The 25,003-nt window shown below is 54.4% G+C and overlaps 1 protein-coding gene across 1 annotated transcript in view; it reads left to right on the forward strand.

Moving 5' to 3' along the window:
- The window catches only part of CSMD2 (CUB and Sushi multiple domains 2), a 437,017-nt gene that overhangs the window by 274,053 nt on the left and 137,961 nt on the right, over positions 1 to 25,003 (forward strand). The window contains 4 exon segments of the mRNA XM_055341473.1: positions 176 to 345; positions 9,447 to 9,603; positions 10,673 to 10,864; positions 14,911 to 15,037. Coding sequence (XP_055197448.1) covers positions 176 to 345; positions 9,447 to 9,603; positions 10,673 to 10,864; positions 14,911 to 15,037 — 646 coding nt within the window.

Consider the following 25,003-nt stretch of genomic DNA (forward strand, 5'->3'; position numbering starts at 1 on the left):
GCAGACCCGTAAGGACACTTTGGTGAGCAGCCCTACGGGCAGGCGGACAGATGGACAGATGGGCAGGCAGGAGGGCAAGCAGTGTGTCATCCTCGGAAGGCCCTCCGGCGCGGCAGCTCGTGCTCTGGACGGAGCGGATGGGGGTTAATCGGTGGCTGTTGTGATTCTCTTCCAGCCGAGTGTGGGAGTTCGGTCACGGGCACCCAGGGCACGCTGCTGTCCCCCAACTTCCCCGGGAACTACAACAACAACCACGAGTGCATCTACTCCATCCAGACCCAGCCGGGGAAGGGGATTCAGCTGAAAGCCAGGACGTTCGAACTGTCAGAAGGCGACGTCCTCAAGGTAAAACCTATAGATTCCGCAAAGATGTGAGTGAAAGGAGGCAGAAGTGTGCTCAGTGGTTACGTCTGTGGGAACGACCCACAGACCCACAGCTTCTCCTGAGGTCCAGGATCTTATCCTCGCTCGTCCGGAGAGAGTGGGAACCCAAAGGACAAGGGCCTGGGGAGGGGCTAAGGATGGAGCTTTGGAGTTTGCTCGGGAGCTGACCGTCCTCATACGCAGACGGGGGCGAGAATGGGCTGGGTTGCCCGTGGGATGAGGAACCGTAGGTGCAGCTGGAGTGGCCGGTGGGTCACGCTTGGGCGGTGACCGTTACCGTCCGCGGGGCAGCAGAGCGCTTGGAGGCTGTGTAGCTGTGTGCACCTGCATTCCTGCAACCCCAGGTCTGCGGGCTGGCCTGGCCGGGGGGGCCTGCATCAGTATAGTCCGTGTGTGCCCTCCTGGGTACGTTGGCGCGTGTGTTTTGTAGACGAGCAGGGCCATTTCAGGAGCTCATTTGCCATGTTGGTGGCCTGTGTGTGGCAGCGGGGTCCAAGGACGTGGATTCGAGTCACGTGTCTGGGACTCGACGGCAGAGGGGGGCTTGTTAGGGCGCTGAGCACACGTGTGATTCACACTTCTCTGTGTGTGTGCGACTCGTGTGGTGTGTGAGCACGTGTGTAATCAAAGCGTGGACTCCAGAGGATTTACCGAAGGGCCGCCTCGCTGAAATGGGCTACGAGGCAAATCTCGCACAGGACACATCCCTTTTCATCCTAAGCCAAGACACTTTTTTAGCTTATCGTGATACAGCTTTATTCCCTGGAGCTGGAGAGTCTTGACCTTAGAGACCAACAGAGGTCACTACCCTGAAAAGCTCAACGAGAAAGCATTAAATAAGCCCCATCCCTTAGGGTTCTCTCCAGATAGGAGTGTCCTGTGCTTTTTATGCAGAGATGCTGTTCCTGACTCACTGGGGCATGTGTTCTCTGGGGGCGGGGGACGTGCGTGCATTGGGAAGGTGCGTCTCCCTCCTACCCGATTATCCTTGAACCCATGAGATGACCGGTTGGGACTGGGTGCACCTGAAATAGAAAAGAACATGCAGAAAAAAAAAGAAAAGAAAAGAAAAGAACATGCAGAGCGGCCCGGTGGGGATTCAGACCCCATCACGGGCTTCTTAGGCTCTACTTTGCAACCTCTGAGCTCCCCAGACATCTCCTTTCAAGTGAGCGTAGACGAGACTTTGTCATTTCTAAGGGCACATCTTGAGGCCTCGCCGCGCTCCACCCGTATGCTCACCATCAACACCAGAGCCTCAGAGGATACAGGGGCCAGTGGGGCCACAGTGCTTCCTCCTTGCAGCGCTGCAGATGGAACTGATGGAACGCAGAGCCCTTCTTGCATGAAGGCTGTTGTCAACCCAGTGGAAAAAGGGATTTGGGGTTGACGAGTTTCCGGCTTTGAGGGGAATATAGCAGCAGCTCTGTGTGTCCAGCGCGATGAGACCAGAAGGGCTCCTTGGCTGCCAGAGGCCATGTGGAGTGCGGCTGGCGCCTGGGCCCCTTCACCAAGGCGGTCTAGGATCAGAGAAGCATCTGACGTCCTCAGCACATGTGCCCACTGTGCAGCTGCCCTGTCCAGGTGGGGTCTCAGGACTAGGTTGGCTCGAAAGACAAGACAGAGGCTTTCTGAGGCATTCAGGCCAAGAGGGGAGACACACGGGCCCTAAAATGCAGGTCAGAGATGAGGGTTGTGGACCCCAGGTGGTCCTGCAGGGTTGTGGGGAGAAGGCAATGAATTCCTATAGGTTAAGGGGATGTTCCCAGACTTCAGACTTTGTCTCACAGCCCCTGCCCTGCTGGCCCTGCCGCCCAGCCTTCTAAGAGTGGGCTCAGCCTCCTTACCGAAGACCCTCTTCCTCCTCTTTAGTGTGCTGCACAGAAGGCTCCAGCTCTGACCTAGCTGGAAGGCCACTCCCGGGACCCTGTGACCCCCAGGACCCCTATAGGATGGGGACTGGAGAAGGGAGACAGGGTGGTTTCATGGAGCTCCTTCTGTTCTAAGTCTTCCCCTCGGGGTCCCTTGCCTTCCTGAGGGAGGACCTGGGCAGAGGAGGTTCAGAACTAAAAGAAACCCACAGTTATGGCTTCCCAAATAGGATTCAGAATAGGATCCAGCTGCCCGTGGCACGGCTGGGCCAACGCGTCACTCCAGTCTACCTACCTTCCAAGAGTTGCCCGGAACAGCAGTCGGCTCCGAGGACATCCTCCCCTCGCCCTGGTGGAATTCACCCACCTGCCGCAACGCTGGTGGATTCCTAATCCCGAAGACGTTCTCGTCCCTGCAAAGAAGCCCCGGTGCACACCCGAACTCCTGACCAAGGACACCTGTCACCTCCAACACACCTTAGTTCCTCCCCAAGATATGATATCTCCTGTATCTCACCAAACCTCCAAAGTTTCTAGATAATCTTATATTTCTGACCAGGAAATGACTCCTTTCATGCATTCGTGGTCCCTGATCGGTTTCTTGTCTTCAATAACTTGAAAACTCCTTAAACCACACCCCCTACTCATACTCCTGCTGGTCTCCCAGAACCGATTCCTTTTATTTGGGCCCCCACCAAAATTTCGACCCGACATCAGCAAGACAGGAAGGGCCTTTAAGCTGCAGTTGTGGGGAAAGATGACTTCCAGGTCAAGGTGGCAGACGCAGCGCTTGCGTATATATAACTGCATCCTCTACGGGTCCCCCCTGGAATGACGAGAAGGACATAAAAGCAGAGGGATGTGGCCTCACCATTGGAAATTAGGCAAGGGTGCCACTCACATGTCACTTAAAGGAATTTTTGCCAAATGGAATATCTGAGAAAGAATCCAGATTGAGAAAGGGCCTAATCAAACTACAGTTCACGTAAGTGAAGTGAAATCCTGCCTCCGTTAGGACAAAGTGCTGGAAACCTTAAGGAAAAACACACCTCCGTCCACCTCGCTCAGCGCAACGGAGCCTGGAGCCAAGATGGTGCAACACACCATGGCGCCGTTAATGGGGCCAGACATCCGTACCACCAAGTCCTTGGAAGTATAGTAGGTCTGAGAGATGACACAGGACACACAAGTCCCTCTTGCCAGGACATCCTGGGCTCCATTTGGCTTTGGTTGGCAAGGCAGGTGAAGCTGGGCAGTGCCGGTGTTGGTGCCTACTGAGGGCCGTCAGGCCAATTAGCAAGGAGGCCGCACACTCACACACACACTTAAGCCCCAGGAGCAGAAGAAGGCCCCGCTCTGGCCTTTTCTCCCTTAATTCCTCTGCTCCTCTTTAGAGACCACCGGGCGTTTCCATTCTCTTCTTTCATCCTCCCTCTGTAATGGCACGCCAACAAGAAAATTAACTGAATGTGTGTAAATCTTCCGTAGATCAGAAGACGAGGACCTGTCGGAGGAGTCAGAGCTAATTGCCCCTCTGTAAGCAATAAAGAAGAAAGACTTTAAAAGCTGCTCCTACTTTGTATTCTTAACGGGATTGAGGAGAATATTATATTTATGACACAAAAATAGGCATTAATGAAAACAGAGCAATCTGCGACGAGGAAAGATTAAATAAAGATGAGAAACATGATCACCCAATTAAAACATGGGATGGAGGCAATGAACAGAAGAGGGTAGAGCACGGGAGAGTGAAATCAGTTTATTATGAGATAACTTTGAGAACTCCACTCACACCGCATAAGGAAATTAAAAAGAGGATTCTTGTGTGTTACTAAAATGTACAATCAATCCACAGTAAAACTTTATGTGCCAAATAACATAGCATGAATAAATTAAATAAAAACTGCTACAAATGTAAAAAAAATGTAATAAAGTTACAGTCATGGTGGAAGATTTCAATATACCTCCGCTAGTCTCTGACGCATCGCCTAAGTTAAAAATAAATAGGGAGTTGGGTAACTTGAATAATATGACAGTAAATCCAAAGGAAATAGGAGAAAGAGCCTTTTTTAAAGATCTAGTCAAAAATGACTGAAAAAAACAAAAACAACCAAAAAACAATAGCAGTTGTCAATAAAACCTAATGGTTCCTTGAAAAATAACTAATAAAAGATGTAAACGCTGCAGTACTGATGAAGGAGCAAAGCCACAGATTTACAATTTTAGGAGGGGAAAAAGGAACATAGTCCCAGGTGACGTAGAGATAATGAAACGAAACGTTGAGGAACAACTATAAGCTAAGAAATCTGAGTGCTTAGATAAAACGGACGTTTTGATAGGTTAAAAAGTACTAATATCAAGGAAAGATAAAAATCTGAATAAACCAACAATTACTTAAAAATTTTGGCTTCCCCCCATTTCCTGTCTCAAGGGCCCCAGGTGTAGGCTATTTTATCGGTAAACTAACAAAAGTTCAAGGAATAAACAGACGCAGAGAGAACAGCTCTCATCTATGTCCTTGCTTGTGTTACTTACGAGGCAAGGAGACGTATCGATAGCCAACTGAGTAAGACCACAGAAGGACAAACCGCTAGGCCGGTCACTTGTGGTCATAGGTCTAAACGCCCTAAATACAGTGTCATAGTGAATCTGGCCGCGTCTGAAAGCAAAAATAACCACGTGGGATTGACCCAGGAACATGAGGATGTGTCACTATTAGAAAAGCCCATAGTGTTATATATTAACACTACGACGCTGACGTTTTTGCAGGTCAAAACTGGTCACATATCGGCAGCTTCGTGTGATTCAACCGGATGTCCCATAAAGCAGAGTAGAAGCCAAAAATAAGTAATCCTGCCGGTACACGCCGAAACAGCACAGGAGGAAATTCCGTATTCGTTCATGATTCTTAAAAATATCTCAGAACTACAAAGAGAACTTTATTCACCTGATAAAAAGTTCTTACCAACGCCTATAGCAAATAGTTTCGTGGTCCTTATTCTTTTTTTTTTTCCGATGCAAACACACAAGGGTTCGTGGTCCTTATTCTTAATGACAAAACTCCCTAAGGATTCCCAGTAAAGTCAGGAGCAAGACCAGAGTTCTGCTCTCATGCGTCGTACTCAACATTGTGCTGCAGATCCAAGCCCATCACGAGTGGCTCAGAACAAGAACAAAGAGACTATAAAAATTAGAAAGGAATATATAAAATTGCCTCTTCTATTTAGAAAATACAAAAGAACCGATGAACTATCAGAATCGATAAGGACAATACAGCAAAGCAGCTGATGTGTCTACAACCAATTAAAACACAATCAGAAAAAGGAGATCTCATTCCTAACAGAAGCAAAACCTTATAAAACGCCTGGGGATAAGTCTAAAAAATGTGCATGGTCTTTACTGAGAAAAACCACGAAACTTTATTTTGAGGGACCTACCCTGAAACACAGGGAGGTTTCCTATTCATGGATGAACAAAGCATATGAACAAGCAATTCACATAAGAAGAAAGCGCAACTATGGATAAACACACGAAAAGATGCTCAACATCAGTGATAATCAAAGACGTACAAATTAAAACAATTACCCTGGGGATCCCCGGATGGCTCAGCGGTTTGGCGCCTGCCTTCGGCCCAGGGCACGATCCTGGAGTTCCGGAATCGGGTCCCATGTCGGGCTCCCGGCATGGAGCCTGCTTCTCCCTCTGCCTGTGTCTCTCCCTGACTCTCTCTCTCTCTCTCTTTCTGTCATAAATAAATAAATAATAAATAATAAATAATAAATAATAAATAAATAAATCTTTAAAAAAATATTAAGTTGTACACCTTAATCATATACAATTTTTATTTGTCCATTATACTGCAATAAATATGAAGAAAGTAAAAACATCTAAAAAAGAAACAAAAAAGAATTAGGTGTGATGGATCTGTACGGGCTCTCTCGGGTTTCTCAGAGACAAATCCATTCCCTGGACCATCAAAGCGTTCTTCTAGACAAGCAATATTTTGTTGGAAAATAAATGTATACAAAGGCCAGTTCCCGATTGCAATAAAAAAATATAAAAATGCCCAAAATTAAGTACAGAATTTTACTGAGAGGCCTATAAAATGACTTGATTCAATAGAGCCAGATGCCATGTATATGAATAAGAAGATTCAATATCAGGTAGGCGGTCTTGTTCTCTTACTAACCCATAAGTGTGCTGTTAGTGAAGAGTACGCAGGTTGTTTTGGGGTTGGTTTTGTTTTGATGGAGGGAGCAGGAGGTTTTTGGATTTTTTGTTTTTTTTTTTAAATGTAATAAAGTTCATCTTGAGCTTATCAAAAAGAATAAACATAGGAGGATGCTTTTTTTATGTTGATAAAAGACGAACAAAAGGACTTGCCCTACTAAATATTTAAGTATATTATAAAGCTATGATAACTAAAATCATGTGGGTCATACACAGGAAAAGACAAATAAGTAGCAAAATATAAAAAGAATAGAAGGGATCCCTGGGTGGCGCAGCAGTTTAGCGTCTGCCTTTGGCCCAGGGCGCGATCCTGGAGACCCGGGATCGAATCCCACGTCAGGCTCCCTGCATGGAGCCTGCTTCTCCCTCTGCCTGTGTCTCTGCCTCTCTCTCTCTGTGTGTGTGATTATCATAAATAAATAAAAATTAAAAAATAAAAAGAATAGAATAGGAAGTTGACAAACAAAACCAAATTCATAGAACCATGTATGTGACAAAAGCGGATTTACTACACTACTTGGTTTAACAGCTAATCAACCAGGAAGAAAAAAAGTAGACCCTTCTCTCCTATTATTTGGCTAAATAAATTCCAGGTGATTCTAAGGATAAAAGTACTAGAAGAAAACTTTTTGGTTTATTTAATTATCATATTTTTATTGAATGCCTCTTATCTGCCAAGGCACACGTTCTGGACAACGATGTGTGAATAAGTATAGAGTGGGTTGGTTTAATTTTTTTTAAGATTTTATTTATTTATTCAGGAGAGACAGAGAGAGGCAGAGACACAGGCAGGGGGAGAAGCAGGCTCCCTGCAGGGAGCCCGACGCGGGACTCGATCTCAGGACCCCAGGGTCATGCCCTGGGCCAAAAGCAGACGCTCAACCACGGAGCCACCCAGGGATCCTGGTTTAATTTTATGATGAAAATTTGCGCAGTTCTTTAAATGCCATTGGGGGAAAATATTTAATGATCCAAAAAATATGCACATTATATTAAGTGAAAGAGCAGGTTCCATAGAGTATCTATAGTTAGACCTTGTTTTTATTTTTAAAAATCAAGAAATAAATATATATGAGGAAAAGCATGCATAGAACAAAGCCTGGAAAGATCGTCACCCAAGTGTTGTGCGTGCTAAAAGTTGTTTCCATCTTCTGTATGCTTTTCTGTTTTATAAGTTTCCCGCAATGAATATTTTATCATAATGACACATTATGAACATCTTTTTTTTGTCCTTAAGGAGTTAGAATGAATTATGCTTGGAAATTAAGGAAATAATCCTGTTCCCATTATACTTTTATTAATTAACAATAATCCCTTAACGTCGTCATATATCCAGTGAATGTTCAAGTTTCCAATTATCTCATAAATGTCCTGATTTTTCTTAAATTTACAGTTTATCTGAATCAAGATCCCAAATAAGGCCCATACATTGGATTGGTTGTCTTATATGGTTTTTGATCAATAGGTTTCTGCCTCCATCTTTTTTTTTTTCTCCATCCCTTGTCATTTATTTGTTGAAGAAGTCTGGTAACTTGCCCAGCGTCATTTCTCATATTCTGGGTTTTGCTGAACATGCTCCCAGAGTCTCATTTCATATCTTCCTCTGTCCTCTGTATTTCCTGTGAGTTAGAAATTGGATCTAGGGACTTGATACGATTCAGATTTGATTTTTTTTTCTTTTTTTTCTTTTTCTTTTTTTTTTTTTTAGCAAAATAACTCCGTAAGTAGTGGTGTTCATGATATCTGATTGTTTCCCGTATGGTGATGCCGGCAAGCGCTGATGACTAATGCCTTGCTCAGCTCCTTCCGATATGTGTCCGTGGGTACAAATATTTTTATTTAACAACTTGGATGCCCCGGTGGGCTCAACCCTTTGAACTGGAGTCATCTCTCTGTTGGAATTCCTGAATTCTCTCAATCTATCCGCGGTCTCATACATGGAATCCAGAAACAGACGTGAGGCTCCCAGGGGCCTATACAAGTCCCTGCAACATGCAGCGCTGTTAGCTGGAAGGATGGCTTCCCTTAGAAGGCTTGGCTTCATAAATAGTGGAATGGAAATATCATTCCAATTTGCTGGCAGCTGGCACCACATCCTGGGCCATGCACAAATATTCATCACCCACCCATAGATCCCATCTTTGATATTTACCAGAGCACCGGGGTGGGGGTAACTCAATCACAACTTCTGTTGTTATTTGTACAATTATCTGGAAAAGAGCAGCAACCTCAGGACCTGGGGGGCCAGTTCATTATTACAACGGTGGTTGCCTTTGCTTGTGCACCGAGGTTCAGGGGACAGATGGGCGTCAGGAAAGCCAGATGCCTGCACGCCCCCCCGTTCCCCACCCCGGCGAGCCCAGCAGGCCCTTACTGGGGCCTTGTTTTAGGAGGGAAGGGGGTAGAGGCCCAGCTGGGGGAAAGGAAAAGCACAACCACGCGCCAGCCACGCTAACGCCGTGCCGCTGGATCCCAGGGGTCGTGTCCAGAAGGGCCGCCAGGACAGGCCAGTGCCACAGGGGCTTGGGGTCAGGGGAAGGTCGGCCGCTCATCTGGGAGGATGGGACTGTTTAGCAACGCAGAGATGCTGGAAGTTTCCGGCGTGCCCGTCTGCAGAGACAGATGGCTCAGGCCTCCATGCAGCCCCTGCCTGGCCTCCTCGGGCTGCGGGAGAGCAAGCCAGCACCACGTGGGGCTCAGGGGACACAGCAGAGCTCCGCCACAAGGGTCGCATCGGCAGGCAGATCCTCGGGGCTGCATCCGTGCCAGGCGGGCCGGGCAGAGAGGCAGCGGCGGGTGGAGACGAGGGGTGTGACTCCCGCCCCCTGCTTGCTCACCATGTCGCGTCCTGGCGCTCATCCTTGGTGCTCCGCTCCCAGAACGCAGGCTGCGGGGGGACGAACCGAGGATGCGGCCGCGCTGACACGGGGTCGGGGGCTGGGGGGGGTCTTGCCCGCCCAGGTCTACGACGGCAGCAACAACTCGGCACGCCTGCTGGGGGTGTTCAGCCGTTCGGAGATGACGGGGGTGACCCTGAACAGCACATCCAGCAGCCTGTGGCTTGATTTCATCACGGACGCCGACAACACTAGCAAGGGCTTTGAGCTGCACTTTTCCAGTAAGTCCTTGTTGCCTCCGTGTGGACCGAGACATCGGACTTGCCCCGACATCGGACTTGTCCCAGCCCCTCAGACGGGTGGGGGGTGGGGGGACAGCAGGCGTCGCGGACAAGGTGCCGCCTCCTCCAGGACCTGCACCCACGCTCTGGGGGGGGGGGGGCAGTCACCCACTTCCAGCTCTGGGGTCCCGTCTGGGGCTGCCCGAGACGCCAGGCCTGCCCGTGACCCACTAGAGCTTCTGAGACACGGGCAGCCCGGGGGGCCCAGCGGTTCAGCACCTCCTTTGACCCAGGTTGTGACCCCAGGATCCCGGGATCGAGTCCCACGTCGGGCTCCCTGCATGGAGCCTGCTTCTCCCTCTGCCTGTGTCTCTGCCTCTCTCTCTGTGTGTCTCTCATGAATAAATAAATAAAATCTTTAACAAAAATAAAATAAAATGAGACCTAAACACTGAGGCTTGCAGCTAAAGCAACCAAGTGCAGCCTTCCCTAATCACAGCATTTACGCAGCGATGTCCAGCCAAGGCCAGATGCAAAAAAATGCAAAGACCAACCAAGGCTGAGAAGGCGGGAGGCGGGGGAGGCCTAGGCGCCCGGCTCTGCAGATGCCAACGTCGGGGCGAGTGTTGGGCACGCAGCTTCTACCTCAGTGGGACCCCCGAGGTGCCTCCTGCCTGGGCTCCGGGCCACAGGGCCGCGGGGTTGGTGCCTGCAGCGGCGGCAGTGGAGGCGGGCTGAGTGGAGTAGTGTGCGAGTTCCACATCCGTGGCCTGAGCGGGGCCAGGTCGGCATCCGGGGCTCCCTGCCCCCCCAGGTCCCCGGGCTCGGCGGGACGGTGGCACTTCGAGACCTGAGCTGGGGGCACTGTGGCCTCAGGGGGAGCAGCCCCGCTGGCTGCATGCTCGGGGGCCACACAGAGGACACAGAAGCCCCAGCCCCTGTGCCTGGGACCCCGAGCGGGAAGCTGTCCCCTGCCCCCTGCATGGCGGCCCGGGCGCACCTGCCGTGGAGGGAACACAGAGCACGGCCTCCGCTGCGCCGGCCTCACCCCTGTCTCCTCCCGCGGCAGGTTTCGAACTCATCAGGTGTGAGGACCCTGGCACCCCCCAGTTCGGCTACAAGGTCCACGACGGAGGCCACTTTGCCGGGAGCTCCGTGTCCTTCAGCTGTGACCCGGGGTACAGCCTGCGGGGCAGTGAGGAGCTGCTGTGTCTGAGCGGAGAGCGCAGGACCTGGGACCGGCCCCTCCCCACTTGTGTCGGTAGGATGCCCCTTGCTCCTCCAGGGACCCCCAGGCACCCCGGCCCCCCCCCACCTCCCCTTGGGCTCCCCTCGCGTTCCCAGCCCGCGGCGCCCGGCAGCAGCGTACCGAGGCGGCGGCTGGACCCCGTCAGCCCCACCCGCTGGTAATGCCGGCGACAGAGGCCGCGGGGGCATCAGTTAGGGGGAGGGGGAGCAGCTGCCCGGGCTCCCAGGGCCCTGCGACACCCAGGCTCTGGCTCACTCTGGACCTCAGTTTCCCCGCATGCAAAATGGGGCTTATGCTCCCTTTCCTGGGCCAAGTTGGAAGAAAGAGTAAGATAATGATGATCCATGTCACTGTTGAGAAAGAACATAACGATGAGCCAGCCACTTCCTAAGCTCATGCTGCTTCCAGAAGGTAAACTGAGGCTCACTGAGCTTCCTGCCCGTGTCTCCGGACGGGAGATGGCGGCCCAAGGCAGGAGGATGCAGTAGGTGGGACCTGTCCTTCTGTGTGGCTCACCCTTCCTGCTGGTGCAGGTGCCCCCCCGCCCCGGGCTTTCCCCTCCGTCCCACCCACCTTGTGCCACAAGCTCGGTGTGTCTGTGCGGCAGGAGCAGCGGGTGCCCACGCAGCGCCTCCCGCCAGAGCGGGTTCCGGCGGGCCTGGGTCGGTGCAGAAGCAGAGAAATGACATGAGTGCAGCACTCGGCCTGCCCCCGGGGCGCTGGGAGCCTGGTGAAGGGCACACGCGTGACCAGCTCACGGTCGTCCATGTTGGCGACGCGCTAGGGAAAGAGGCTCCGCAGGACGTGCAAGGGTGGGGGGCACCTTCTGCCCTGAGCAGGGGTGAGGCCGCAGGGGGAGCCGCGGCTAGGCGGGGGCAGCGCACACGTTCTTCTCCCCTAGACAAGTGGTCCCCGTGGGACCTGCAACGCTGACACGACGGAGGGTCCAGAGGGAACGGGTTGAAGCCGACGGGGGACAGAGCCCGCGGCCCCCGAGTGACCCCCAAACATGGGCCCCTTCCTCCCCACATCCCTGCCCCACCATGGGCCTGCACGCATGTGCCAGGCCCCGTGATGGGCCCCAGGACCTTGGGCCAGAGCACGTCCCCGGCCAGCGGGCTGACACACGAGCCAGAGAACAGGAGGGACCCTGTAAGGTTCTGCGGGGCGGCACGTGTCCAGCCGGGCTGATCGTAGCGGCGCTAGGATGGGCATCTCAGCCCCGGAGGTGTCCCCTCCCCCACAGGCCCCACTCGGGGGAGCAAATCTGCCTGTCGGGTGGCGGATATGTAGCCCCGCACGTCCCCCGGCTCCCGTCACCCGACCGTGGACGCTGCGCCCCGCAAAGCCGCCGAGGCCCTAAGTGAGGACGGGCGGGAGGGCCAAGACCTGGTGGTTGGGCTGCCGCCTCCCTGGCCCCAGGGCCTCCAAATACCCCCTTGAGGAGGGCAGGGCTGGGCCAGGGGCCCGACAGCAACCTGCCGTTGCCCCCCAGCTCCCCCGTGAAGCCCTGGCCCCCCACCCGCCCGGGGGAGGGCACGGCCAGCCCCCACCTGCCACCCGGAGCCCACCTTCCTCGGTTTCTTCTAGGATTTGGCTCCATCACTCCCTTCCCTCAAAAGCCCCGTGGTCGCCCCCCGCCCACACTCGGGGAAGGCGGGAGCCCTCTGGGCCTCCAGGCAGGAAACGCTTACCATGCGGTCCCTAGTGCCGACGCCACAGCGGCTGCGGGTGTGCGGACACGAGGGCCTGGGGCCCAGGCCGCCTAGAGCCCTGGGAAGGAGGCACACGTGCCTGGAGCATGGCCCGCGCGTTGGGGTAAAACCTGCTCACGCGGAAATGGAGGCACAGGAGGGCAGCGGCCACCGGCCCCGGGGGAGGGCCCAGGAGGTCCCCGGGGGGAGGCTGTCGTTGGCAGGTGCACGTGGAGGCGGAGGAGGCCTCGTGAGGCCCGACTGGACCACGGGCTGTTGGAGGGGTCCTGGGGGTGTCGGGGGCCCCTGGGGGTGTCAGGAGAGGCCTGGGGGATGTTGGGACCAGGGGGTGTTAGGGGCCCCAGGGGGTGTCGGAGGGCCCCAGACATGTTGGGGGGGCTTGGGGGGGTCCAGGATGTGTTGGGGGGCCCCTGAGGCTGTCAGGAGGAGGCCCCGGGAGGTGTCAGGAGAGGCCCGGGGCGGGTGCTGGGGGCCCCAGGGGTGTCAGGGGGGCCTCAGGGGAGCCTCCAGAGGTGTCAGGGGCCCAGGGGGTGTTGGAAGCCCCAGGGCTGTTGAGAGGAAGCCCCAGGAGGTGTCAGGGGAGGCCCTGGGAGGTGTCAGGGGGTCCCAGGGGGTGTCAGGGGGCCCCTAGGGCTGTCAGGAGGAAGCGCCAGGAGGTGTCAGGGGAGGCCCGAGGGGTGTCAGGGGGCCCCGGGGGTGTCAAGAGGCCCTGGGAGGTGTCAGGGGCCCAGGGGGTGTCGGGGGGGCCCTAGGATTGTCGGGAGGAAGCCCCAGGAGGTGTCAGGAGAGGCCCGGGGGTGTCAGGGGGGCCCAGGAGGCCAAAGGGATCCTCACCGTCGCTTGGGCGTCATTCCAGGAAGGGAGGTTGGAGGCCCGCAGAGGCCTGGTGGGTTTGCACCCTAGAAGGGTCCTTGCGGTGGCACTGCCCGGGCGGCTTGGGGGGTGCAGGGCAGGCGGCCGGGGCCTGGGCCAAGGCTCCAGCAGTGGGGCCCAGGGCACGGGTGTCACAAGCGCCCCAGGGGTTTGGGCTGAGGCTCAGAGGCAGGTCCCTGTGGGGGAGAGGAGGCCAGGGACCCCCAGCTTCTGACCCGGGAGCAGGTGCTCAGACGGGGGTGTCGACCTCTGACCAGGCCCTGCCTCCGGGTCCCCCTCCTTGCCCCTCAGGCAGCAGCCGCAGCCCCGCCCCACCCCGTCCACCAGGACCCCTGCGTCTCCTCCTCCCCCTGCACCCCCCCTGCCTCCCAGGCCCCCCTGCTGGGGCTGCTGGGGCAGGAGGCGCTCATCCCCTGAGCTGTCACCTGCCACAGGTGTGAGTGGAGGTGGCCCCTGGCCCGTGGGCCCTCGACGGGGCTGCCAAGTGTCTGTGCGTTCGTGCGCCTCACTCCCCGAACCCACCCCGCGGCCCACGGGGCTCGGGCTCCAGCGGCTGCTTGCCACGGGGGCTTCAGGGACGTCGGCCCTGTACTGAGGGGCCTTTTTAAAAACAGCCTTGTTGAGCTTGATTCGCAGCCCAGACACGTCCTTTCACGGTGTCCAGGGCAGCGTCCGAGTCCACTCGCAGGGCTTTGTAGCAGCGGCCACGATCTGGGTTTGGACACAGTGTCCACGCAGCACAGCCCCCCGCAGCCCCCGCGTGCCCCCCGCGTGCCCACGCCCTCCAGGCCTGCGAAGCCGCCCCCGCCCTTCCTCCCGGTCACGGGCCGCTCCGTCCCACCGACCACACCAGGCCGGTCACCTCTCGTCAGCCGGCAGACCCCTGGGCTGCTTCCGTCTCTGGGCTGCATTCTGGCGAGCGGGCGTGTTTCCCTCCCGCGGCCTGTGCCCCCGCGTGGGATTCCGGGGTCAGGTGCTGACCTCCAACCCCCCCACCCCAGCGAGGAACCGGGAAGCTGTTGCCCGAAGCAGCTGCACCCCATTGCCATCCGCTGGCGCGGGTGTCTGTCCGGGCCCCCGTTTCTCCGCGCGGACACCCCTCGTGTCTGGCCCTTTGCTTGCAGCCGTCCTTGGGGACGCCGTTGTGCCCGTCATCGTCTGCACTTCCCGGACGGTTGATGATCCCGAGCACTGCCATGGCCTGCCGGCCATTTGTCCACCTTCTTGGAAGAAACGTGTGTTGAGACGCTTTGCCCACGGTCGAGTCGGGCTGTTTGCCTTTTCGCGGTTCGGTGCTGGGGTCCCTCGTAGGCGTTGGATACGGCTTCCACCCAGGGACCTGTTCCTGCCTGTGCTCAGTCACCTGCAGGGAGCAGAGGGGACTCGGGCATAGTGACAGGAGGAGCCGCTGAGTCTGCCGGCCGCGCAGGCCACCCCATAAAGCTCACTTTTTTGGGGGATTTCTTCCAGCTGAGTGTGGAGGGACCGTGAGAGGAGAGGTGTCGGGGCAGGTGCTGTCTCCTGGGTACCCGGCTCCCTACGAACACAATCTCAACTGCATCTGGACCATCGAGGCCGAAGCCGGTTGCACCATCGGGTAAGTGCCAAGGGCGGCCAAGCATCCGCAGTGTCATTGCCGGGCAGCTCAGCTACGGGTGGCCCTGCACCGCCCTTCCCCCTGGAGGCCCCAGTGACCCGCAGCGGGGCCTCTGACCCCAGCCTACCGAGGGGTCCGTGCAAAACCCGGCAGGCCGATCTCGGCTGCACAGGGCTGTGTTCAAGTCCAGCCGCTCTCTGGCCTCGGTGGCACAGTCACAGCCGAGTGGCCGAGGGCGGAGCTTGAGGTCATATGGACGCCAGCGCAAGCCCCAGCCCTGCCACCTGCGGGGTGCGGGCTTTGTGCACAGCCCCTACCCCTCCACACGTCTGACCAGCAGGAACCATTGACGGGAGCCCCCAGGTCCCAGAAGAGAGGCCTGTGGCCGTGCACCGCCACCCCGGGCCCAGCGCGCGAGTCATGAGTTCGCCCACGGCCCCAATAGGAGGTGCCGCGGGTCGGGCCCCATGTGCTGGACGAGAATGCCGGGCTCCCAGGGTGAGGGGGGGATGCCTAGAGCATCCACGTTGGCCCAGGAGGCTCGGGCGAGAACCCGGGTTTCCTGACTGTTCAGGCTGTTCACGCAGCTGCCCAAGCTGGGCCTCGAGCTCCGGCGTGGGTCGGGCGGCGGGTGTGGAGGTCTGTGTGCGGGGGCTGCTCCGGGTGGGAGGGAGCCACGGTGGGTTCCAAGCACAGCTGTCCCAGCAGGGCGTTCACGCGCACAGGAAGGAAACGGGCGGAGGGCGCACGGGGTGTGGGGGGGGGGCTGGACGGTAGGGTCCTGGGCTCCCAGCAGGATGGTCCTTAGACTGTTGGACTGAAGAAACGCATGAGGTGTTTGCTGCATGCAAGGGTGTGCAGAGGGGGTGTGCAGGGCGCTGGGGGCACGCTCTGGGCCTGTGTCCCCGCAGCCCTCCCCGCGGCGCCCCTCCCTGCACCCGCCACCTTCTGTCTGAAACTGTCCTCGCCTCTGCATCACGCACCTCAGGCAGCCCAGCCCCAGGCGCCCCATCTTGGGCTCCAAGGAGTCGCGTCCCGTCCCCGCAGCTCCCGTGGCCGTGGCCCGCGTTTCCCTCGCGGCCCTGCTGCCTCCGTCCCGCTCCGAGCCCCCGCCTGGCCTCCGCCCGCGGCCTCTATCTGTGGGCACCTGCCCCCACGGGCACCCGGGCACCTGCCTCTGGGGGAGCAAGCGGGGCGGGGCTGGCGGGGCCCTGAGAGTCCGTGGGCGCAGGTTCCCCGAGCAGAGCGTGGGGCAGCCGGGCCGGCTCCGCGCTGCTTGTCCCTGTGAACCTGGACGCTTCCCTGCCACCCCACCTTGGCGTCCATTTAAGCACGTTCCATTTAAGCAAACACGCATTAAACGCTTCCTCTGTGTCGGGACTGTGCAGTGGGAAACACAGGAGTTAGACGACGGCCCATCCCTGTCTTCCAGGGGCTCACATGCTACAGGGGAAATAGTGGAGCAAACAAGACAGAGTCAATCCCGTTCAGTCGGGGAGGAGCGAGGCCTGCAAGGCTTCCAGGAGGGGGAAGGGCGGAGGCACAACCCGAGGCCAAAATGTAGGTCTGTCCCCATGGGGTGCTCCCTCCACGCGGGGACCACGCAGGGACCCGCGAGCCAAGTCAGGAGCTCTACACGGATTGCTCAAGAACGGCGTTTGGTTCAATTAAAATAGTTGGAGCGTCTCCCCAGCGCCAGGCCTCCTGCCAGGTGCCGAGGTGTAAATATAAACAAGGAGCCGTCTTTTCCCTTGGAAGCCTCCGTCTCGTAGCCAGAAATGTTACCGGTTAGGAAAGGAAGCCGAGTCCCCAAGGAAAGCTGGCTTCGACAGACGGAGGCTCGCTTTCCTCTTGGAAGGAGAATCTGCAGGTCCATCCAGCAGGTCCCCGGGCAGCCGCTCCGGAGGCCACCGCCTCCCCTCCTGCTGTCCTGTCCTCGGGCTCTGTCCTCCCGCCTGGTCTAGTTCGCGGCCCCGGCTCCCGGCCTGGGTCTCCGCTGCTGTCAGAGGGCGGAGGGCTAAGAAGCGCAGAGCTTCCCCCCCGGTGAGGGTGTGTGTGCCGATTCCGCGACAACCCCCGTCCTTGCAGGCATCTTCCTACATTTTATCAGTCAGAACTTGCTGTGTACGCCTGGCTTGGGAACGTGGGAAAAAAAATCCATTTTTGTTTTGCTTTTACAGTTTCAGGAGTAGAGGTGGATGACAGTTTTTGGAAATGGAGTGCAGATCGACCGCCCTGCGGGGTCGGCTGCAGATTCTAACGTAACGTGGTGAATGCTGTAGTAGAAGCAGGGGTGAAGCACAGGCAAGGAGCATTTGCCAGGAAAATCCCTAATTGCAGGTGGCAGCTGGGGGCAGGATATGATGGAGGAAAGGAGCACGCTGGTCGCTCACCGTGCCGGGCGGAGCTGAGGCCTCCCAGGCACCTGAAAGGAAGGAAGGAGGATGCGCGCAGCTGCTTCTAGAAGAGCCCATTGTCTGGGGGGACATCACGATAGCCCCATTCCTAAAAGGAGATCCCCGGTAGCGACGCAGGGGAGGGGTTGGCTGGGAAGCCAGGGGGGAATCCAGGACACGTGTCCTGGTTACGTTCAGAAGGACCAAGCCTTGTTTCTGAGTATGGATCTGGCGAGGCTCGAGAGCCACCTGCGACTGGCTGCAAGGAGGGAAAAACGGGGGGGAGGAGGAGCCCTAGGGCCCGTGGAGGCGGGGAGCCTTGCTGTTCTGGAAGCTTTGCTTTCTGCTCCTGATGCTCCTATTTAGCTAATGGTCCTAGTTTGTTGATTTTTAACTGTAGGGAGGCTTTTTAATGATTAATGCAAAGGGTGACCTGGAAGCTCCGTTCTTGACTGGTAGAGGATTTTACCGAGAGTCAGAGGCTACAATTCTGATGAACCAGAACCCCTGCCCCGTGAAGCTTGTCTTCCTCGGAGGAGCCCGGACCAGACAAAACAGGCAGCCGTGCCTGAGACCCAGAGTCCCCGCCTGCAGATTCCCATCAGTCACAGGGCCGCCGTCCCCCAGGGCTGTGAGCGTTGCTTGCCTCCGACCGCGAGTGGGCAGCTGGCCCAGAGGAGCCAGAAGGCAGCAGGAGTGAAGCTTCTGTGTGTAGCTCTTGCCAGGAATTGCGGCCGCAGGTTTAGCAGCTTCCAGGAGGTTGGTCTTTGAGCAATGACAGCAAGCTCAACCTTGGACAAGAAGGTCCGTGTACTTGCACCACAGGAGCCGATCTCCTGAAGGAGCTGAACGGAGACACACATGCCCGGCGGCACGTCCCTTGGTCTCAGCACACAGGGAACCATCAGAAGGCACGACGTGGATAACCCCGTCGGTGTCTGTATAAGAGTGGGGGTGCTCGCTGCCAATTTGGTTTCCATGCATCGCTTTTAGGGAAAGAACACAAACTGCGTGAAATCCTGCAAGAAGAATAACCCAGCTGACCTACCCTAGACAGGCGAATGGGCCAGCAGACAGGAACTTGACCGTCTGATTACCATCCCAGAAATGATTTCCAGTGTTTCTTCGAGGGGGATTCCATCCAACCAAAGAAATGCAGACCTGTGTTCCTGACCACGCTGCCCCAGATCTCGCCCTCTCAAAAGATAAGTAGACAAGCAAAGAGCAAATAAAGTAAACTCACGTGATGCCACTTAACACACACCGTTCCTAAAAGGGGGAATCATTTCCCTAAAGAGGAAGAGGAATTCATAAAGAAGATGAGGTCTATGTATGCAATGGAGTATGGCTCAGCCATTAGAAACAACAAATACCCACCATTTGCTTCGATGTGGATGGACCTGGAGGGGATTAGGAAGATATTTCCTGAAAAGACTATTCTAGTAAACAAAAGGAAATGTAAATGGATGAGAATGGATAATATTGTCATTTAAATGTAAGGAAGAGGGATCCCTGGGTGGCGCAGCGGTTTGGCGCCTGCCTTTGGCCCAGGGCGCGATCCTGGAGACCCGGGATCGAATCCCACGTCAGGTTCCCGGTGCATGGAGCCTGCTTCTCCCTCCGCCTGCCTGTGTCTCTGCCTCTCTCTCTCTCTCTGTGACTATCATAAGTAAATAAAAATTTAAAAAAATAAAATAAAATAAAATAAATGTAAGGAAGAGGGACGATGGGTAGCAGAAGGATAGATGGTGGACCGGGGAGGGGAGATCCTGAGCCAGAGCAGTGGTGATGGAGGCGAGGAAAGAAGGAAAAGCAGCCGACTCCACGGTAGGCCAGATCTACAAGGGCAGCACCTGCGTTGTAAGAAATAACAGCACTGAGATGAAGAGGCAAGCTGGAGGGCTGCGACTGCCGAGAACAAGTCTGCGGGTGTGGAAATGACGAAGGAGAAGTTACCGAGTGTGGGAGCCACAGTCGCCACCAGGAAGCACAGGTGGAGAAGAGCAGAAGGGGTGGAGGGGCAGAGAGGGGCTGGGACGTCCTTGGTGGGTTGACCAGATGCACGGAGCTCCAGCCAAAACAAATTAGACGACAATTTGATGAAAAATGGATCCGTTCCAAGGATAATGAAAGATCCCCAACAGCCTTTGGCAAAACACCCTCCCCAGGTAAGCATACAGCCAGTCCCCCTCAATCCATACGCTCATTTACGAGAAACCACCACCACACCAGGTCCAATCCTCTTAAAATCTCTTCTCCGTAACCTCAAAAGCCGAGACCGGTGGTGTTTGTGACACCCAAGAATCATTGATGGAGCCAGGATATAATATGCACAAAAGCCCCAGGAAATTGCCACTTGGGCTTCTTGGAAAAACTCTCAGAAACGTTGCAGTGGGCTGACCGATGGCCCCCAAAGACATCAGGTTTTAATGACCGGAGCCTGTAAACGTTAGCTTATTTGGAAAAAGGATCTTTGCAGCTGTGATTAAATCAAGGCCCCGGAGATGGGGAGATTAACGTGGATTCCCTGGGTGGACCCTAAATGCAATCACGTGAATCCTTACACAAGGGAAGCCGAGGGAGATTTTGTACACAGAGAGGTGAGGGGACACACGGAGATTGGGGTGATGCAGGGCGGGCTGCGGAACGCCAACAGCCACCAGGAACGGGCGGGTTATTTCATGGAAAAAGTGCCCAGGCCTTAATAACGCCAACAGTCACAGATCTTTATGCAATAAGGAGCCTAACAAGAAAACAGTAGAGTGACATCTGTCGTAAGTGTAAGACGCAGACAGCCATGGAAGGACCTCCGTCAGGGTCGCCTGGGGAGAAATCACAGAACCAGACCTGAGCTGGGTCTCTGGCTCCATGGCCTCTGTCAGGGTCACCTGGGGAGCATCAAGAACTAGACCTGAAGGTGAATCTCTGGCTCCATGGCCTCCATCATGGTCACCTGACGAGCATCAAGAACTAGACCTGAGCTGGGTCTCTGGCTCCATGGCCTCTGTTTCTCCCTCTGGGTCATGCAGCCTCTCCAGGAGGCATGAACCTTTCATTTTATGGACATTTCCTCTGGGAAGAGTAAAGACCCATGTGCCCCCCCTAGAATCCCTGAGACCTCCAGGGTGGGTTCGGCTGCCGACAAGCAGTCACAGAGCCTTCATTTATAAGGTGCCCATGATGAGAAAGAACCCGGTGCAAGGCCACCCACCGAGGAAGGCTGGTACCCAGGCTGTATCCTATGTCCTGCATGTGCGCCTGACCCAGCCTCCCCAAGCGCCGTCACCACGGCGACCTCAGTGACCTGGAGCTCAGGTTTGTTCTCTCGCTCGTGGAAGTGACAAGAGAGTATTTTTCCTACGGAGCACCGGCTGCCCCAGGGAAGGAGAGCATCTCCTTTAGCTCCGGACGCCAGTGCTTACTCTGGGCTCTAGTCCATCTTCTCTGTTTGAGCTCCTCAGGTGGCAGGATGCTGTAATTATGATTGTCTGCTATTACGATCGTGGTTTAATTCTTGGTTTGCAGCCCCGTGACTCAGAAGGGGGCGCTTTACAAGACAAGTATTATTTTCTTATTGTCATTTCCAGTGTCACTGAGGATAATTTGGGCTGCAGTCTCATCTGGGGGCAGGTGTGATTTCGGACCCCCTTCCCCCTGCAGCAGCTGTTCATTCGCGTACGGTTTTGCCCCGATGTAGAGATCCACACAGGACTTGTGTCTGGGTCCCACCCGTCGTGTTCGTGGGGCGGCGACAGTCTGTCGGGAGGACCCAGGGCCCTTTCACTTGCTGGGATCGGTTTTCCAGGGGTTTCCGTGTGAGGGAGTCTTGCCCGTGTCCAGAAACAACTGGAAAACGACATCCAGTCTGTCCCCCACAGGGAGCTGTTCAAACAAGTGACTGCGGTGAGTGGCCTGGCGCTGCGGCCTCTGGCCTTCGCCAAGGTGCCTCCCGCTGCCCGCGGAGGACTGTGGGCCCCTCCTCCCACCCCCTAGACCTTGTCAGTGCCGGTCCTTGGACTTTAATCTGATCGTGCGGTCAGCTAAGCCGAATGCAAGCACCTGGCATTTTTAATTCACAGCCTGGATGGTCAGCCCTTTAACCGTGTGTATGACTCACACAGCAAGGTGATAACTGCTGGGGCCCCCAGCCAGCCACCTCCTCCCAAGGGGCGGGACAGAGCGGGAGCTCCGAGGTTGGACCTGGCCTCGTGCATATAATGTACCTGGCTTGCTCTCAAACCAGCCCTTGACCTTGGGCCAGTCGTTCAGCCCCTCCCATGGAGAACAGAACCTCCATGTTCTCATCTGTAAAGATGGACTGATGCCACCTACAACATCAAGATGCTCGCGGGGCGAAGCAGGACCACGCAAGGGCACGTCCTACACGCTGTGCCATATAAACAGGTTTCCCTTTGTCTCCACTGGGTCTCCTACTCTCTCCTCGAAGTTTTCCGTCAGGCTGCTCCTCCTGGGATTTCCTTCATTTGTCCGTGGATTCATTCACTCATTCTTTCAGTTATTCACCCACAGGGACTCCAGTCCTGCACCTGTATCTATGAAAGGATTTGCTCAGGAAATCCAGGAGGTTTCACGTGAATCCTATTAAAACCAACTAGTAACCGAAAATAAGAAATGCACGCGCATATCCGACAATAAGTACGTAATGAAAAATTAAATCTCATTCACGTTGGAATAAAAAAAAAGAATTAAATAAGAAGTATTCAAGAGGAAAAAAGATAACAAAGAAGAAAACCATGAAGCTTTCCCAAGGTGCATGAAGAGCCCTAAAGAGATTAAGATATGTCCCATGTTCCCGGCTGGGGAAGACGACGTAAAGGTAATCAATCCCTTTGCCCAGATGAGTCCACGCATGTGTGCGATTCCAATCACACATCAAAATATCAATGGTATTGTTTTGGAACTTGTTAACTGTAAAGTTCATCTCAAAGGATAAATTTGGGAAAATAGCTAAGAAATTTGAAGTGGGGGGGCATGAAGGGGAATCTGCCCTGTAAGAATAAAATACAAGATATGAAAACAGAAGTAAGCTGCGGAGGCGTGTGTGTGGCACAAGTTGCATCCCTTGAGACGAAGGAAGGAGCCCTGGGACTGAAGGAGAACCGTCTAGAATCAGGCTCATGACCCAGACGACACTTCAAACCCTCGCGGGGAGTCTGGATTACACCTGGATTACTCGGTGACAGGGGTCTTCAGTCCCCCGGGGCCGTGAGCCCCATCCCGAGTGCTGGGGCACGTTGTAGGCATGGAGGCTCCCGGAGTGAACACCTGGTCTCCCGCTCGTGAAAATCATCCTCTCACTGGGGACACGGGGAGTAGACAAGGGAACACACTGAGTGTGGACACAGGAGCTGCCCAGGAGCCAGCGATCAGGGCCTTCTGACGGTCAGGACCTCGACGTGCCACCCGGACACGTGCTGGGGCAGTTGGGTGTCCATTTGGAAGCCATGAGCCTATAAACTTCCAACGATAGCACTAACGAAGTTTAGGGACATAGTGATGTTTGGCTTCGTAATCGTTGTGGGAAGAAGAGGGTTTGCCCAAGCAGAACATGATGCCCGGTATCCCTCCAGGAAAAGATGACCATATCCGATTACACAAAATTAGTAGGTCCGGGTGCACCTGGGGGGCTCAGGCAGTAAGTGACCGACGCTTGGTTTCTGCTCAGGTCGTGACCTCAGGGTCCTGGGTTTGAGCCCCATGCCTGGCTCTGCACTCAGCGGGGAGTCTGCTTAGGGGAGTCTCTCCCGCTGCCTCCACCTCTCTCCCCTCAAAATAATCTTTTTTTTTAAGATAATGGGCAGTCCAGGTGGCTCAGCGGTTTAGCGCCGCCTTCAGCCCAGGGCATGATCCTGGAGACCCGAGTTCAAGTCCCACATTGGGCTCCCTGCATGGAGCCCGCTTCTCCCTCTGCCTGTGTCTCTGCCTCTCTCTCTCTCTGTGTCTCTCATGAATAAATAAATAAAATCTTTAAAAAAAAGGAATAAGTCCCCCACCAAAATACACCTATAAAAAAATTTAAAAAGACACCAGATGCTTAGAGAAAATATTAGCAAAAAAAAAACTAAAAAAAAAAAGTGATGCAGAACATGTTCTCATGTGCGTGTTGGCCATGTCTAGGTCTTCCTCTGTGAGATTTCTGTTCACGTCTTTTGCCCATTTCATGATCGGATTGCTTGTTTCTTTGCTGTTGAGTTTGATAAGTTCTTCATAGATCTTGGAAACTTGATGGGATGAGCACTGGGTGTTATTCTATATGTCGGCAAATTGAACACCAATAAAAAATAAATTTATAAAAAAAAGAAAATATTAGCAATATATAAAAGAGAACTCAAAATATATGAAAGTAATAAATCAAAATCATCCTAGATTTCTAATTAACTGTAAACAGAATTCAAAAAGACAACCCAATTAAGATGGGTAGGGCTATGAAAATACGGAAGTGAATAAATCTTTAAAAAAAAGGGGGGGGGATACCTGGGCAGCTTAGCGGTTTGGCACCTGCCTTTGGCCCAGGGCACGATCCTGGAGTCCTGGGATCGAATCCCACGTGGGGCTCCCTGCATGGAGCCTGCTTCTCCCTCCTCCTGTGTCTCTGCTTCTCTCTCTCTCTCACTCTATGTCTATCATAAATAAATAAATAAATCTTTAAAAAAATACGGAAGTGGCCAATAAATCATATGCAAAGATACGCAACGTAACTAAATGATCTGCACTTAAACACACTGGTGAGATTCCATTTTGGTCCAGCAGATGGGCAGGTATTTTAATATGGGATATATTTATAACATCATAATACCTGACGTGGACGAGGTGACCTTGAGGGAGAAGAGTCACACTGATCCTGTTTAGTGGGGCTGTAAACGGACACAGTCACTTAAGAGAATAATCTAGAAACATTTACCCAACATGGTTAAGTGTGTACCTCTCTCCTCCCAAAAGCTCTCCCTACAGTCAACTGAAATATTAAAGAAAATGTGCAAAGGTTCATGCCGAGGGACGACTCCTTGCGGTCTTATGGGAAACTCCCGTAAGTGAAATAGAACGATGTCCATTTTTCTAGGAAAAAAAAATGAAGTATATGTCTTATGTCCATAACAACCATAAGTGAAGAAAGGGACATAAAATTATGTAAAATAGGGGCCCCTGGATGACTCAGTTGGTTAAGCGTCTGCCTTCAGCCCAGGTCATGATCCCAGGGTCCTGGGATCAAGCCCCACATCAGGCTCTATCTCAAATAAATTTGAAAAAAAATTATGTAAAATACGGTTGGCAGCGGGGGGTGTGTGCGTGCATGTGTGCACACCGGAGGGAAGTGTGCAAGGATGTTCACCGAGGCTGATCACAGGTAAAAGGCTTTGGAGAACAGATCGGTTTGGGTAAGAGAGACGTTTTAAAGAATTTCAGTACTTCTGTATGTTGTTTGTCTTTTCTACCTTGAGCATGTCTTATTTTTATGATTTAAAGAGATTTTTTTAAGGATTTTATTTTATTTTTAAAGGTTTTATTTACCTATTTACGAGAGAGGCAGAGACCCAGGCAGAGGGAGAAG

Source organism: Nyctereutes procyonoides, unplaced genomic scaffold (genome assembly GCF_905146905.1).
Source record: "Nyctereutes procyonoides isolate TBG_1078 unplaced genomic scaffold, NYPRO_anot_genome, whole genome shotgun sequence".
NCBI classification, from domain to species: domain Eukaryota; kingdom Metazoa; phylum Chordata; class Mammalia; order Carnivora; family Canidae; genus Nyctereutes; species Nyctereutes procyonoides.